This window comes from Labrus bergylta, chromosome 2 (genome assembly GCF_963930695.1).
Source record: "Labrus bergylta chromosome 2, fLabBer1.1, whole genome shotgun sequence".
In the NCBI taxonomy this organism is placed as follows: Eukaryota; Metazoa; Chordata; class Actinopteri; order Labriformes; family Labridae; genus Labrus; species Labrus bergylta.
The window spans coordinates 23,060,623-23,077,096 of NC_089196.1; the positions used below are offsets into that span (position 1 = coordinate 23,060,623).

General features: G+C 40.0%; 2 protein-coding genes across 3 annotated transcripts; both read right to left on the reverse strand.

Moving 5' to 3' along the window:
- Positions 1–5,330: 5,330 nt before the first annotated feature.
- dusp2 (dual specificity phosphatase 2) lies at positions 5,331–9,708 on the reverse strand. Of its 2 annotated transcripts, XM_020647439.3 has the most exons (5): positions 9,150–9,708; positions 7,845–8,935; positions 7,176–7,291; positions 6,823–7,042; positions 5,331–6,366 (listed from the first exon to the last, which is right to left on the reverse strand). In XM_020647439.3, exons 2-5 carry the CDS (start codon positions 8,230–8,232, stop codon positions 6,149–6,151), a joined length of 942 nt encoding a protein of 313 aa, XP_020503095.2. In that variant the 5' UTR covers positions 8,233–8,935; positions 9,150–9,708; the 3' UTR covers positions 5,331–6,148. The 2 variants fall into 2 exon arrangements, with proteins under 2 accessions (XP_020503095.2, XP_020503094.2); XM_020647438.3 differs by having other exon boundaries at positions 7,845–9,708.
- Positions 9,709–10,363: 655 nt separating this feature from the next.
- LOC109994224 (izumo sperm-egg fusion protein 1) lies at positions 10,364–16,218 on the reverse strand. Its single transcript, XM_065949379.1, has 8 exons — positions 15,950–16,218; positions 15,354–15,428; positions 15,089–15,172; positions 14,951–14,971; positions 14,740–14,829; positions 14,333–14,460; positions 13,952–14,102; positions 10,364–12,669 (listed from the first exon to the last, which is right to left on the reverse strand). Exons 1-8 carry the CDS (start codon positions 16,149–16,151, stop codon positions 12,497–12,499), a joined length of 924 nt encoding a protein of 307 aa, XP_065805451.1. The 5' UTR covers positions 16,152–16,218; the 3' UTR covers positions 10,364–12,496.
- Positions 16,219–16,474: the final 256 nt, after the last annotated feature.

Genomic DNA, 16,474 nt, shown 5'->3' on the forward strand with positions numbered 1-16,474 from the left:
CACACCTCTGTTTTTACTATAGCGCCTAATAAAAAGCCTGTGCTCTAGGCTATATCACGATGCTCTCTTTTTTTTGATAGTGAAGTGTTCATAGTGAAAAACAATCTGTTACTTTGTTTTAAATTGTGCTTGATCAGAAAAGTTTAATATTACTTATAATGGTTAATTTTTTAAAACCATTTTTGGAGCACATTAACAAAGGGCTGACTCTAAGTTGTCGAGGGAGTGAAATCTTTTTTAATGCACAACAAGTCCACAATTCGGGGTATTCCAGTTACTTAAGAGAATCATTTACAGAAATCTTCCCCTTCACAGTGTTAAATTACGACTGCATTAAACTGTAAGTGGCCTCCAAATTAATATTTAATATAAAGCCGAATTTAAGGCCACAGATTGTGCATATAAAACCTTATTCCACACTGAAACTGATAATTACAAAGCACCAAATAAAAGTTTCAGTAAAAATTAAGCATTTCCTCATGAGTCAAATTATAAAGTCTCCTCATGCCCATAGCTGCTTGCACTGTGTTACCTTCCACCTCTGCTCAGTGTTCAAGATGCAGGGTAGGGCTTTAAGGAACTTGCTTTCTGCCCTCATGCATTTACATCATCACCTGACTTCCATTCAATTCTCTCCCCATTATGTTCCCCCACCCCCCAGGAGCACAGACGATCCAGAGCATCCCTCACTTACAACATACCTAAGATCAAGTGCCTGCTTTTTTAATTATGGAGGGAAAACCTACGTCAGGCCGGCTGTATTTATTGAGCTATGAATTAAACAGAGGCAGAGTTTATCCATCTATGTGTTTGTAGGTGCCCTCTCTGAAACAAACACATTCTGCGGCCCACACATGCTACCACACATTCTTATGAATGGTGTGTGTGGGTAGGTGGGCCTATTTGCTTGTTTTTGTTGTGCAACCCCCCCCCCCACACACTGCTTTAATGAGAGAGAAGCCCAGCAAGCCACCCATGGAATTACAATTCTCTGTGAATGTGCGACCTGCAGCCGCAGCCAATAATGGTTGTACATTTTTCACTCCACGCTACACATTCTAAATATAAAAGCAACGCGAATAAAGCTTTTAGTGTGAGAAAGAGCACTCCAATCAAGTGTCTCTGTTTCCATGGGTGAACTGTGCTTAGTAACACGCTGGAAATCCATTCTGGGGGAGAAGGGTGTGTCACTAATGTCAAGGTTACAGAGATTGAGAAGCAAACAGCAGTCAGTGCACAGTACATCACTTCTGAAGTGCCTGTTGTGTAATAATATGTGGTGTACAAATGTGTGCACACACACGAGCCTCTAGGAAATCCTGTTGTCATGCATCACGCACCGTGGAGCAATAATTCTTTACTTGAAATCCAGACTGGAAAAAGTTTTTCACACCTGATCTGAAAAGGGCTCTGAAAACTTCACCTAGTTCATTTAGTTTGCAGTTTAGTAAAAAAGACTATTGGTGTTGAATGACTGGAAAAATAAAGAAGTGGGGATGAATAGTCTTAAATTAACTGTGGATTACTGAAGGTCAGCATACAGTGTTGTGGTGGGAGTCTCTGCACAATACAGACCCTATATGTGCAGCATACAGGGTCAGGTCCAAATCAATTATAGTACAGTTATTGGCTTGAGTCTGCCTCCTGTTTTCTGAGTTTGTGGGTGTTCTCGTGCATCTACCTTTTTGAGGACCATATACTGTTTGAAAAGTCAGGGTGAGGACATGTAGACAGTGAAATTATTTGGCATGCAAAGGCCCAATTCTGATTTTCAAGTTAAAAATCGGAAAATACGATTTGGAGTATAAAGGAAACTTTTGGAAATACTTACAAATGAGAGACGGTATCACTAAAGGCAAATTCACTCAGAATAAGAATCCTGTGATTGAATTTTTGGAGTTACCCTCTATGGCACACAGAGCAGCTGGGTGCTATAAACTCTTTAATGGGTTACAAAAAGATACATGTAAAAGTTTGAGAATGATTTGGCAGAAAGAATGTAGAATGTGAATTAAGTGAGGAGGACTGGTCAAAAATCCTATCAAATACGTGGAGGTATATAAAGGAGGCTAGGGGGAAATTTACTCAATATAAAATAATACATAGGTTTTATTTTACTCCTTCTAAACTCCATAGGATGGGAATACTGGCTAATAATTTATGTTGGAAGTGTCAGATAGAACAAGGAACATTTTTACATGCACTCTGGGAATGCAAACTTGTAAACCCATTTTGGGACAAAGTCATGGAACATATAGGGAAGGGGTTGGGTATGAAAATCACCAAGGATTTGCCTGTTAGGGGATCAAACTGAATTGACCAAAGTATCGAAATATGACCTTGTTGTGATAAACGTTGGGGTCGTAACGGATTATGGAAAAGTACGCCCCCCCCCCCCACAATTTAAGCAATGGATGGAACTTAAGTCAGAAACTGTGTCTTAGGAACAAGTGTTCGCCAGAATCAATAATGAAGGTTATGGGGCCACTTTTTTGCTTATACACGTAGTACCATTGGTGCATTGTAATGATAAAGATGTGGTACTGTGTATACTGTGGTTACTGAATCGTTATTCTGGTTCCAATTATGTACTCAATTGTTATGGGACTTTGGGCATACTATTGTACAACAACAATGCTGTCTGTTTTGTTTGTTGAATATTAAGTTAAAATAAAAAGTTGAATTACAAAAAAAGTTACAAATCGGAGTCAGGTTTCTGTTAAGTTAGGGTAATGGTTAAGTCAGAACCTTTTTTTGGTTTGGGTTGTAAACTTTTTGTCTGCAGATTCTTCAAAAGTAAGGTATGTAACAGATTTTTAAAAGTAGCACTTGGGTGAGAGATGCAAGAGGGCTAACCAAACCGACATTTGAATTCCTCAGGTTGATCATTTGATGTGTTTAAAGCCTTAAAGAGGTCTAAGTGCTCAGTGTTTCACAATACAAACACGAGTACAGCATCAAAGTAGAAGTATAGAAGAAAGAGAGACTGTGTGAGAGAGTGTGTCTCTGAGTGTGTGCATATAACTTGCAAACAATTACAAGGAGCTCTCCCCGCTGCTCATACGGTCATTTTTCTGACTGCATATGTAATGCTGACAGCTGCATCTCGTGCCAACTGGGATTTCTTCTTTGAGTGACACCGTCTTCATGTGTGAATACAAACACTTCAAATATCCATGTCTACAGGAAGTGTGATCCCTGTTAAAACCCATAATGTTTTTCACACCTGCAGCACAGGCATGCACAACACACACACACACACACACACACACACACACACACACACACACACACACACACACACACACACACACTATCTGAGTGTATTTCCCTCCCCTAATGTAATATGATTGATCCTGACACTAGTTTAATCTGGCTGCGGAGTGTGAGTAACGGTGAGTCTGTTTTCATTAAGTAGCCTGACGACTGAGTAGGAAACGAATATAACAATTCAGATGAGAGAGGTGGAACAGTCTGCTTCTAGAGATAAATAAATGACCAAGTGAAATGACACCCAAAGTAATTTAAATGTGTTAGTGGACAATGGAAAATGAGAGAAAGTGTGTGTGTGTGTGTGTGTGTGTGTGTGTGTGTGTGTGTGTGTGTGTTCTTTATTATCTTAGTAATGAAGAGGCGGCCACAGTTAGCAGTCTGCTGGCGCCATCTGCTGGACACGTTTGAACCATCTCGATTAGTGGTTATTCCCAAAGTTGTCACCAGAGGGCACTGTCTCACTGCAATCTAAGGACAAATGCATGTTGATCACTGGGTGTGATTTTATGTACATTTGGTACGCACAAACACACACATGCACACAAACTTACACACATAACACAATAAACGTTGACCTTCACGGATAGAAAGCTACAACTTCCAGCTGAAAGCCTGAGCTTGATGAAAAAAAAATCCATTAAAATTGTTAGATTTCAAAAATAAAACTTCAAATGATGTGAACTGAATGTGACTTTGAATGTCTACACAAACCAGAACTAATGTTCTTTTTCTGGGTTTCACTTGAATTGAACTCTGAGTATGAATTAAAGCTGGAAAAACTCTGGGGTGGGTTTCTCTGCCCCCTGTCTGGAAATACAGGGGGCCGTGTATTGAGAGAGAGAGTACAGTCACTCTTGCTATGTTGGGCTATGGGAACATGTAAATGAGAGGAAGTGGATTATTTTAACTATGACCGACAAAGGAGCATGGGCGGAATAATAAGCATCATGGGATGAAATAGTTAGGGTAGCTGGTATTTATTGCACTATTGACACTCTGACATTTCTTTTTATTAAATATAACAAAACGGTTGTGTTCAAACAGTCCATCATACAAGCAAAGGATGATATTTTTATCAGCCAGTCACATGCTGTTGATTTGGTGGCAATTCACAGAACTTGGACCTTTAAAAATTAAGAAATAAGCTACATGAACTGTGTCTGATATTCAGAATCAGAATCAGTGTTTATTGCCAAGTACATTAACACATACAAGGAGTTTAACTTGGTGTTTTGGTGCAAAACAGTTAACAAGGAACTATAAAAACAGCAGAGCTCCTGCTGACAGCTTAAGTAGGAATAAGGTACAAATATTAAGGCTATTAGAAAATATATAATAGAATATAAAATATAAAAACACAAAATGTACAAAATGTGCAATGGAGGAACTGTGCAGGTATGTTCAAGATTACATGCAGTGTAAACAGAAAATATTAAGTCCAGTGTGTGTTAATGTAACGCATAGTTCTACATTCAAGCAAGGCAACGTGTGCGTATCCCAAAGGTCTAGAGAATTGTGTAGAGAACATTTGAGTAATGTGAAGGCTTCATCTATGTGGATACAGTATCCAGAATCGTGCCAAAGGTCAGTATATAACGTGGGTTATTGGGTTGCTCATGAGAATATACATGTGTTAAAAGTTTGTTTATAACTATAGTTCACATACGCAATTTAATCAGTTTGATGGACTTCCCAAACGTTCCTGTTTACAAATGGCCATGATGGCTTTCCATCTTTATCTGTGTTTTTTTCCTTTTCTTAATAAAGTCCAACGTTGTTCCCCCAACTTGAGCAAGTGGAAGGGGAATTTATGTCAGTGGTTGTTGAGGTCAAAAAGTACTTCTTACTGTAAAACCCATTCTCTGTGGATAATCCTGCAAATTACTGAGCAATGCACCGTTTAAAGACCTTCTGATTAAGAAAGAGAGAAACTAGTGCAGCAACATTCACATTTGAAATGACTCCTTTCATTTTCTTTTTTTCACAAAAAAACTGCAAGCCAGTAAGCCAGTGGGAACAAAGTTAGGACATTATACAGAGTAAACAGACTCAGTGTGTTCCTTCAGCACATTTTATTTCAGTGGGGGAAACACAGCAGGAATCAACCAAACCCTGAAGGTATAAAGTGCAGTGACAGACAGTAATATGTTAAAACTGTCATGAGAAATGCTGAAGTAATAAATACAAAAATAAAAATCTATTTGCATTATAAAAAAAAGAATGTCTTACATTTTGAGTGTACATTCTCGCTCATGTTACAGAATGATGAGAATAACTAGTTAGTGCATCATTATAAATTAGAAAAATAAAACTTTCGATCCATCCAGTATAGCTTAAGAAGTCATCACAGTGTTGTCTCAAAAGAAGACATGACATGTCACAGGGTTGCGATCTGTGAAGGAATGGCTTTGAGTCAAAAAGTAGACAGCCCTTGTTAAAGATCAGGCACATACGTCTCACACACACACACACACACACAAAAAAAAAAACACATACAAAATCAGACAAGCAGGCACGATACCCTGCAAGGATAGAACGCAAGGGAAATGATGTCATAGCTGCTTCACCTTGCTGGCTCGGGTTCATAAATGTTCATATTGTGGTTCTAACAGTGGAGCTTATAATGCCAACATCTGTTTGTTCTAAGAAGTTTCCATTTGTCACTTCAGATCAACCAATCATGTGATGCCAGCAGCACAAGTAGCTTTTCTCTGAACCTCCTGAGGGAACACTTCTGAAATGTATCACTTTCGAAAGTACAAATTACAAGTTTGTACACATGAGACCTGATACCACTCAGAGTCCAGCACAATGAACAACAACAACAAAAAAATTATTATGTTTGTTTCCTTCCTCACAATGCATGTCTGGATCTTCATCCTTGGCAGAGGACGTCAGTCTCAAACTGCAGTAGCTGTCCCATGAAGGCCAGGTTTGGGGAGATAACCTGACGCCGCTGCTTCACAAAGTCGAAAGCCTCGTCAAGCTTGACACGCTGCGTGTGCATGAGGTAGGCCAGACAGATGGTGGCGGAGCGGGAGATACCTGCCTGGCAGTGCACCAGCACCCGACCTCCACTCTGCTTCACAGAGTCTGTAGTCGGAGAGGAAGAGAGATCAGTGTTATTGCGCTCCATTTCCCATTTCACAAATGAATAGAAAGCTGTAATGTAGAGTGATCTAGACTCTATAAAATCCAGTTCCTATCTGTCTAAATCTGTCTTAGCATAGGCTTCACTTTGCAATTAAAGTGGTCAAAACAAGCAAAACACAATAATTACATCTTGATAAGTTTTTCTCTTTCTTTTGCATCATAATCCGGTTGTTGTGTAATCAGACAATTGAACTTTTGGTCCTTTAGTCTAGCCTACAAAAAGGATAATGGCATAAAAGCTGCTTAGAGACATTTTTGGGATATTTAGTTTCAACAGGAATGTAAATACATGGCTTGCTTAATTAAAACAGCAATTCCCTGTGTGTTTGTCAATCAACTTTAGAGGATACAGTACACATGTGGAGAAGTAAAAAACAAAAAGAGAAAGAGGCTCACCGATGAAGGCAATGGCTGTGGAGAAGCAGGCCCTGATGTCAGCAGCCAGGCTGTCCTCAACAGTGATCCGCAGGTACTCAAACTCCCCCTCGTACGAGTTTGGGCATGTGGAGGAAACATTGAGCACAGCTGTGATCCCTGCTGCTTTCAGGGTCTCTCTGCGGGACGCGTGGATGGCACTGCCCAGAAACAGGAAGGGCAGCAGCTCCACTGGACCATCCTGTAGTTGATCAAATCAAGACAACAGTACCCAAGTTAAAGAAGGATCACTTTGTTGTTTAGTCTTTTTTACTGCAATTAAATTAAATCAAATCAAACGTATGTTGTGTTTATATTATCATGTCTTGTATTACCTGATCATACGCTGGTGTCCTGCGTCCTGTCACCATTGGCTCTGGTTCCACTTGAGAGAGGCTGGCAGAGGTGTAACATAGCTCTGGATAGGCCTCTGAAAATCCCTCAAATCCACCTAAAAAGAGGTCAACAGTATTAGCTAAACCCAAATGTTTCACAGAAGCCTTTCTTAAAAGCTTTGCCTAATATGATAATGGTGTGGAAAAACCTCAAAATTAAGCCAAAACATTCATCTCTTTGTTTGTATTTTAGGTTGGATAAAGGAGATGATCACACTCAAAATCAAATCACAACTCTTGTAATAAAAATATTGTGATGATTAATCTGAATAAAATTAAGGATCATATTTATGTCACTCCCAGTCGTAGATTTTGTAAAGTTAAAATGAGTGTTGTGTAGTTTGTGATCATTGTCTGTCTCTACAACAATTCAACCAAGTTGAATTATTTAATTTGGGTCTTCAACAGTGTACGTGTTCCTTTATGTTTTCCAGTACAGAGTGTAGGCTTAGACCAATATCGTTGCTTGATACGTGCATGTATTTAAACAATTCTGCAGGCTAGTTAAGGGATTTTGTTTAAAGTCAACAACTTTCAGAAACTAAACTAACCATTGATACTGTTTGGTGTACATCTTAATATTATACTGACAAAAATCGTCTACATTACCTTGCACAAAGCAGATCTGCGTGTGAACTTCGTTTTGCAGGGCTGTGAGTAACATCTGGGCAACGCTCTCTGCCTTCAGCTCGGACACTGAGCGGCTGCTTTCGTCCACCATCACCACCGGGGAAAACTCTCCTCTCTGCAGCCGGGCCACGAGCGCCTTGTCCGGGATGAGCCACTCCAGAGCAACCACGGAGCTCTTGGATCTCCGGCGCAGCATTGAGTTCCAGTTGACATTTCGGGACTCGCAAATATGCGCCATAGTAAAATCGAGGAAAGGTCTGCAGTCCAGCACCACGCACCCGGCAGAGCTGTACTGGTCCCGGGGGGTCCTGAGAATGTGGACCAGCTCACTGCCAGTTATCTCCAAAGGTTCACTACGTAAAGACATGGCTGAAAAGGTCTACTTAGAATAGTTTAAAAGATACACCACCTCACTTTTCTTCAAATAAAGAAAGTATCAGGTTTTAGTGTAGGCCTATTTATGTAAGCTAAATACTTTACGCGTTGATAATGTGCATCTGGAAAGTGACCTATGTGAAAATAAATACAAATAGAGAGCACTTGAACTCTCCCTTTGGACTCTCAAAATCAGCTTGATTTAGAGTTGGTGTTGTTCATTGATAACAGCCGTGCGAGGGGCGGGGTGAGCGCAGCCCCCGCCTTGATTTCCACAGAAAGAATAGCGTCATAAGCGGAACGACCAAATATGGCCTTGCCGGTTCTCCTTACATGGGCACTGACGTCAAACCTGAGTTTCCTACCGCGCACGTGGTCGTTTGGGGTTATCCCGTGTTTTTGTGTTGAATGACGTTATGCTTAAATCAAACCTACCCTACCCAGCAGCCTCCAGAAGTGAGGATGAAGGCTTAGTTTTGTTTTGTGGGTTAGATTAAACCCATATCTGACTGCTTCGCCTTTCTGTCTCCATGCTGCTCCATGCCCTCTGTTTTTTTTCTCTGACCTTGGGGGGGAAAGTAAAAATGTTACACTGATAAAATTCCAAAACAGACTTGAATTGATTTGTTTCTGCTCTACTGGGAAATCTAGAGCTTCTGTATCTCTCTTTTGTTATGATCTTACAGCCCCTTCCACTGCAAAACACAGAAAGAAAACATTATATTGAAGAGTTGAACTTCTTTTATCAGATGCAAAGGAATGGATATTGCAAATTATAATAAACAAACTAATTTATTTTTACTTTTTCACAAACATGCACTTTGGACATCTAACAATTTACTTTCATAGGCCTACTCAAGGAATAGTGCAATTGTAGATCATCTGAATTGTTAAGTACGTTCTACTCACAGGAGTATGCAATACACGTGGTTGGGACTCCTTTCAGCTTCATATTGTTGCTGGACATAGGCCTGACTCAAAATTAAATACAGTGCCCTTTTCCTAGTCACAATAAAAGTTCAAGTTAATTTGATTGTCATTCCATCAATGTCACATACAGTGGAAGACAATTTCATTATTCAAGACCACCCTGCTATGAAAATAAATAATATAACTAAGGAACACAACATTTAAAAAAACAATCTAAAACGTTAACATTCATAAAAGCAACACTAAAAGAGACCAGGTGCTATGTTATTGATGAAAACATAAATGTGTTTTAATCAACATTGGAGGTCCCTAGCATAGTGGAACAGCAACATTTGACTACATAAACAATATTTCTTAGTTGGAGTAATTGTTTTAATTCTGTATTGCTGAATATAAAAATATATTTGTGAATATTTAAAAAAAAAAGAAATACCTTTGACTTGAAACCATAGACTGTATAAATATATATATTATTTACAGTCTATGCTTGAAACACGTTTTAGAGGTTTTCTACTGGGCCCCTGATTTCCCAAAAAGTAAAAAAAAAAAAAAAAAAAAGTGTGTTTACATGATTAACACAAGTTAGATAATATGTTGTGTGAACACTTTCTTTATTTTAAACTTGTGTGCACAACATATTCACTCGTGGGAACAAGATAATTATCTATCTAACTTGTAAACAAGTTAATTATCTTGTGCGCACAAGATATTTAATTCAAACTTTTTCAGGGGGACTTCAGGGGCTCCGGAGTTTTTAATACATCACAAGAGCAGTTTTATGTGTTTTTTAATGTGATTTTTTGTAACAAGTAGTCTACATTCTACACCAGTCATATTAAGGTCAAACCACAATTACTGTATCTAGGACATTTTAGACGTGTTTTACCCCTGGATACATGAGAATTCATTTCCTTATTCCACACAGGAAAACACATTTCATGTGCAGTGAGTGGGAGAGTTTGAAATCATAAGGTCTAATCTGACTTTTTTTTTGTCTTCATATCCTCTTAACCCACATTCATATCATCGGGCCTGCCCACAAACGTCTCCCACTCATCGTCTGACTCCACTTTCTTCTTGTTCCCACTTCCCTTCTCCCACTTCCCTCACCACTGCCTGCTGGTCCCACCAGTGCTCTCCCACTCTGTCGTGTCTCTCCCTGCTGAGACGGCATTTTCAATCCACACACACACACACACACACACACACACACACACACACACACACACACACACACACACACACACACACACACACACACACACACACACACACACACACACACACACACACACACACACACACACACACACACACACACTACAGTACACAGTTAATCATGGCTGTCAGTGGAGTGGCTGAGAATGCATTTGCTGTAGCCTCAACCTGCACTTTGGGCCTGAACACACACACACACTGATACTGTATAAACCCACAGTGAAATGATGACGTGATGTGTGTGTCTTCAAAGACGTTCTTCTTTTGTTCACCCATTCGCCCCCATTACAGCCCATCGCCCCCATTACAGCAACCAGACAGGAACCAACATCTCACACATCCTGTCACCATCGATGCAGGCCTACATAGCCACACACACAAACACACACACCCTCGTAGTGTATCATTACGCCTCTTCTCACATTTGTAATAGCTTATAACCCAAACAGACACCATCTGATTCAAAACGTTTCTCAGGAATTACCCTGAAAATCTGAGCAATTATCAATGATATAAGAGATGAGTTTGAGAACCTTAATTCCAGGATGTGGTGTGTCATCCACAATCATTGATTTGCTTTCATTTTCATTAAATTCAAAAGTTTCATAATATCCTGGAACATCACTGTAATTATTTGACAAACAGCCAGCCAAGAATAACACTTGCATGACGCATCGCTGAGAGATGGGTGTGAGTTTATTGTTGCTCTGGTTAACACGTTGTTCACACAGGAGAGTTTCCTTTTTCAAACAACAGTCAACAGGAAAAGGCATGAGAGGTGATACATGTTAGCGAAAAACAACTATATGACACCTGACCAACTGGAAGAGATGATGACAAGGACGCGGTGGAGGTTGTGTTTATCGGGCGGACTATTTTTGAACCAGAAGCATCCTATGTCATCAAAATGTACCGACGGTATCCTGTCGCCAGATGAGAGAGCAGAATTTAAACTCTGCTGATGGTGCAGAAAACGTACTTTAGAATAAACATTGGCAGTCATGAAAAGGTTTGTCATCTCTCTGAATAGAAATAAAAGTAAATAAACATTTGAAGAAACCCAGATTAGAACATCTGCCCCCTTTACCCCCCTGTTCTCCCAGAGGGGATTATCAAAGATTAATTGGATGGTTGGGAACTATTAATCTCTGCAAAACACTGTAATCCGGGATTTAAATCATCCCTGACTCCTCTAACAAACGCCCACGTGACAGTGCCACAGCTCCATTGAGGGGGAATGTGTGCCTGCTGGGGTCAGATCGCTGATGTGCTCAGGCAAGCTGGTGCTTAACGTTACGGAAAACTGAGTGGTTTTCTGGGGGAGTTTTAGTATGTGTGTTTCAGTATGTGTATGCTGTGTGCTCTGGTTTTACTACACTTTCTGTTTTATGAGTGGGATGTTGATGTTTGCTGTCACTGTTCACTCTAAAAAAACCAATATTAAAGATTAATAAAAAAAAACACAATAGAAACTCTATGCGCTTCATTTAACCACCTACATGTCTTCTCACTCCCATGTCATTTTTGGACATTACTTCCCACTTTGTTCTGGGAAATTTATTGAGAAACTGAAAGAAATGTTACGACCTCAAGTGAGCGAAAACTCCCTGTCATTCTTGTCTGTTTGGACTGTACGCATCACCACACTGTGCTTTTTGTGTTATTTTACTTCCTCCTATCTCGTCTCTTCTTGGCTGTGGCTTTTCTCTGCTCTATCATCAGCCTATGGAGAGCAAATACACAGTTATCCTGTATTTAAGTCACAATTTAACAAAAACCTGCCTATTGAGTGACCTTAAAAATGAACAGTTAACAATAGTTAATAACTGTTGATTGTAAGAAGTGACAATACTTTCAGAGTAAGCACCTTCATGACGTCATCGGCTCAATTGTAAACACTGAGTCTATCATTAAACCTATTATAGCTTCATGTGACATAAACCTAAGCCTCAAAAATAATGAGTCAATCCTCAAACTATGACAGCCTCTTCCTCCATCTTGCCTCATTCAGTGTCATGCTCTCTGACTCTTCTGTGTCACCTCGTACTCCTCCACCTTTCCTGTTTTACCCCCCCCCCCCCTCCAGTTTTCCACCTACATACTGTCACTCACCTCAGAACTACTGTGAGGCCTACACTCGCTGCCAGACTCAGGGCAGTAACCGCGGCGATGACTGGCACCAGCAGGCCCTTGGTAGACTGAAAAGGTGAGTAGGTGTCTCCGGGAGGCGGGGGAGGCAGAGTGAAGACAGGTCGTTGATCCTGCTCAGGCGAAGGGGCAACTGTAAATGATGAAAATGTCAGACGGATGTGTAAACAGAGCTACATGTAGAAGAGTAACGTGTATGAAATGAGACCTATAAGGACAGGTATTCACAACTGTTCAGCGTATTCTACATGGACTACGACAAGGAGGTTTGAACATTCTTTTGACTCACACCAACCTCTAAACAAAGGGACAAGAAGACTTGGTTATACAGAACACCAACAACAGACCACTTCAATACAATTGAACCTGATTTGACTTTTATGACACATTATTACACGAAGCTAAACACAAGAAAACCAACAAAGCAACAAAAGGTGACAAAGGCACCAAACCCCCTAAAACAAACAGAAACCTTTGTGTTTCCACATCAGTGTGGAACTCAATCGCAAATCCACTCTGATTTACAATGCCCTTCATTTTTAAGTAAGTAAAAGTAAGGTCTTTTACCTGCTTTTTGTAACATAACAATGAGGTCTTTTTACCTGCTCTTTTGTAATGTTAACAGACAAAGAGTAAGTTATTTTACCTGCTTTTTGTAAAGTGTCTCAAGATAACACTTGTTATGAGTTGACGCTATACAAATAAAAATTGATTGATTGATTGATTGATTTTTCTGCGCTCACCTCACTCCATATCTACATCTCATCCACCTTGTTAGACACGTCTTCATATACCCACATCTATTTTATTATGCCTAGCTTACCAGGCTTTTTCCAACCTGTCTAACTTTACCGCCTTGATCCGTTACCTGACCATCACCAGTTTGAGGAATTCTGTCTCCAACTCTTGGTTTTGACTACCTGTTCTCCTTTCATGCCCCCCTTTTCACCCCCTGACAGTCTCTGGACTTTGTTAAAGATTCTAGATATTAATTTACTGCCTCTGAATCAGTGCGTTTGTGTTGTATCCTGATTGTGCTTTCTGACCTCTTGCAGAAACACAACACAATGGTACATACACATTAAATTATTAAAGGCCCAACACAGCTGAAATGTTCCAAATTCAGTTAATTTTGTAACATTAGATGGATAAATTACTATAACATTTTTATCTTTGTGTATTCTGTAAACTGGGATATTTGTCTCATTGTACTGCTGAACTGCAGCTAGCTGTTGATTTATTCATTGCCATTAATTTGGAGTTGACCGATGTTGATTGGAGTGTTTTTCCTCAAATGTGGCAGCTATTGAAAGCTCCTAAATGAACTTGAATATGATGTTGTTGTCCTGCCCCTTCAGAGTTAAATGAGCTGACATTTTTTTCTGTGATGACGTGCTGAAAAGTCTGTACTCTACCTGTGAGCAGGAAAGTGACCCGGTAGAAGATAGTTCCATTTCGGCTTTGCAGGGAGCAGCGATAGGTTCCTTGTTCATTCACATGCAGCTGATTTAAGATCACAGTTGAGTCTTCTGTCACTATCAAGGTGCTGAAGTCCCTCTCATTCAGCTGCATACACAGATGAGGCAGTGAAAGTTGTAAGTTGTAAAAGTCGATTAAAAGCTTTCAGTTACTAAGTTTGCATAGTCATGGTGACAGTATAAAGCTAAAAAGAGACAAACACAGGAATCAGGAAGTTTGTACAGTGAAGTGGAAAGTATCTTCTGTAGTCGTGAGGTACTATTGAAGCTTATGTTCCTCATTTTCGACCAAGAGGAAACCTGTAATGTCAGAGAGACCTTTTGAGTCCCTGGCAGACCAGCGGCCCATGAGTAATGGTACTCTGGTCTACCCAGCAGAAGACTATGCCATGGATGGAAACAGTTCAACAAGGCCTGGCCTCCTTCCTCAGCTTGCACCGGGTACTCTGGAGAAAGAGGGGGGAGGAGAGTAAAACAGAGATGCTTCATTCATTCACATGAGGATTACAGGAATAATCTTTTTCATTAGCCTTGCACATGGACAGCCAGCAGCACAGCATCGCTTAGAAACACATTTACACACTCGTGACAGCATGTGTCCACTTACAGCATGTGCTGTCCATGCAGTGATGCACTCCCACCAAAAATTAGTAGGTACAGCTAGCCCTCATCCACCCACTCAGCAGCAACAACATGCACACACAAACAAGCAAATAGAAATATACCGCCGCAATCCTGATGTCCAGAGGGTGAAGGGCAGATGTACATCTTGTAGCGGCAAGAGAAGCAATCCATTATTCTTCGTCTCAAAAGCCCTGAAAAGCACATCCCACACTCACATGCACTTACACATGTTCTCTGAACATGTACTTACATACATTTCATGCACCTACAAGGATTTAATACAGAGGGAAGGATCAGACAGAATAGACTTACCGCACTTGTTAGGGCACAATCCTGAGGGAGAGACAAACAAATGATGTGAAAGTAATGTGTCTTGTACAAAGCCATGACTTACACAAAGTGCTCTGCCTCATACTGAGCAGAACACTCGCTGTTACTCATGTCTATTACCATCCTGCATAAATGTGTCCAAGTGTTTCTCTAAGATCTTCCTGCCCTTCTCCATGATCATAATGGCTTCAAACGTCACAGACCCTTAAAAAAAAGAAGACGCTTGGTCTAAAATTCTGAAGGAAATCAAGTTTGATAATAAAAAATGTATTCAATGAAGATATAAGAGAACAAATGTGATGACCTTATTCCTTGTCTTGTGTTTTTTCTTTTTCTTCAAAGTTTACAACAACTTTGCTTAGCTTTTTTAGTTTTTGTTTCTCACCTGTGTGCTGGGACTTCAAGAAGTGGTCAAATTCGCCCTGGTATTCAGTTTTGGCTCTGTACAGCGTGGTGGGATCTGAAGAAAGGTTATAGAAATATACATCTTAAGCATCTCACACAAACTGTAATCCAAACAAAAGAAAAGAAAAAAGGATTGCCTTAGCAGTGAATGCCTCCACTGCCAGATCATATATTTCCCTTCTCCTTGTGTTTTCCATGGTATTCTTTGATTCTTTAACTTTTTATTGATTATTGTTTATTGATTGCTAAATAGTTTACTGAAGGCTTAAATGAAGCACTTTAGTCTTCATGTTTGGATAAAAAGTGCAACATTAATCAAGATGTGTTGAGTTATCATACCGATAGAATCCACTACTTCCACTACTCTTGTATATTTTCTTTTGTTGTACACTTGAGAGGTATTTTAAATATATATTAAGTACATATGTATAATTTAAGTGCCATAAACATCCCACTAACCATTGTTTTAATATAAATATGTGACAAGATGTGACATATTAGTTGATATAAGCATAATCAAATTTCTCCACACAGTAAAGCCAAGCCAAATTTGGCTGAAACAGGCCTTGGTCTCACCAATGACTCCCTTTCTTTCCCGGCTGGTCTCTCTGTAGGTCTGATAGGCATGGTCAGAAATCTTTTTCAGTTCTATCTGGTCGTCCACAGTGGGAGCAGACAAGGCCAAGTCCTCATGGAGGAGCCTGATCTTGCGTTCACACTGCAGACAGGCCTCGGCTGTATAGACGTAGAAGAGCAGGGATACCAACATGAGCAGCATCTCTCCTCTGCTCCCTGAACTCTCCGGGGAATAACACCAAGATGCGTCACTGTAGGACCTGGGAATTTTCAGTGTCTTTCTGAAACACAGTTGCCAAATATTAGTTCTGCTACAGACATCATCATTACTGTAACTGCAAAAATTGTCACCACTCCTACACCTCATCTTTTAGCGATTTGTACATTTACTGTAACTACACCTTCCAGGAATACAAGTGTTATTCCAATCACTCCTTAAAGTACTTTTACTGTTGTTTGGAAAAATTGTTTGCCTCATGTTTTCTGGGTCAAGAACACAGTATAGTTACTGTATAGTATATTGGT

Excerpts from the sequence above, each read along its gene's own strand:
- dusp2 (XM_020647439.3), bottom strand. The coding sequence starts at position 8,232 with ATGTCTTTACGTAGTGAACCTTTGGAGATAACTGGCAGTGAGCTGGTC. Across the intron at positions 7,043-7,175 it reads GGACACCAGCGTATGATCAG|GATGGTCCAGTGGAGCTGCT; the intron begins GTAATACAAGAC and ends GATCAACTACAG. Across the intron at positions 6,367-6,822 it reads CACAGCCATTGCCTTCATCG|ACTCTGTGAAGCAGAGTGGA; the intron begins GTGAGCCTCTTT and ends CTCCGACTACAG.
- LOC109994224 (XM_065949379.1), bottom strand. The coding sequence starts at position 16,151 with ATGCTGCTCATGTTGGTATCCCTGCTCTTCTACGTCTATACAGCCGAG. Across the intron at positions 14,972-15,088 it reads GGACACATTTATGCAGGATG|GATTGTGCCCTAACAAGTGC; the intron begins GTAATAGACATG and ends TCTCTCCCTCAG. Across the intron at positions 14,830-14,950 it reads ATTGTGCCCTAACAAGTGCG|GGCTTTTGAGACGAAGAATA; the intron begins GTAAGTCTATTC and ends TGTGCTTTTCAG.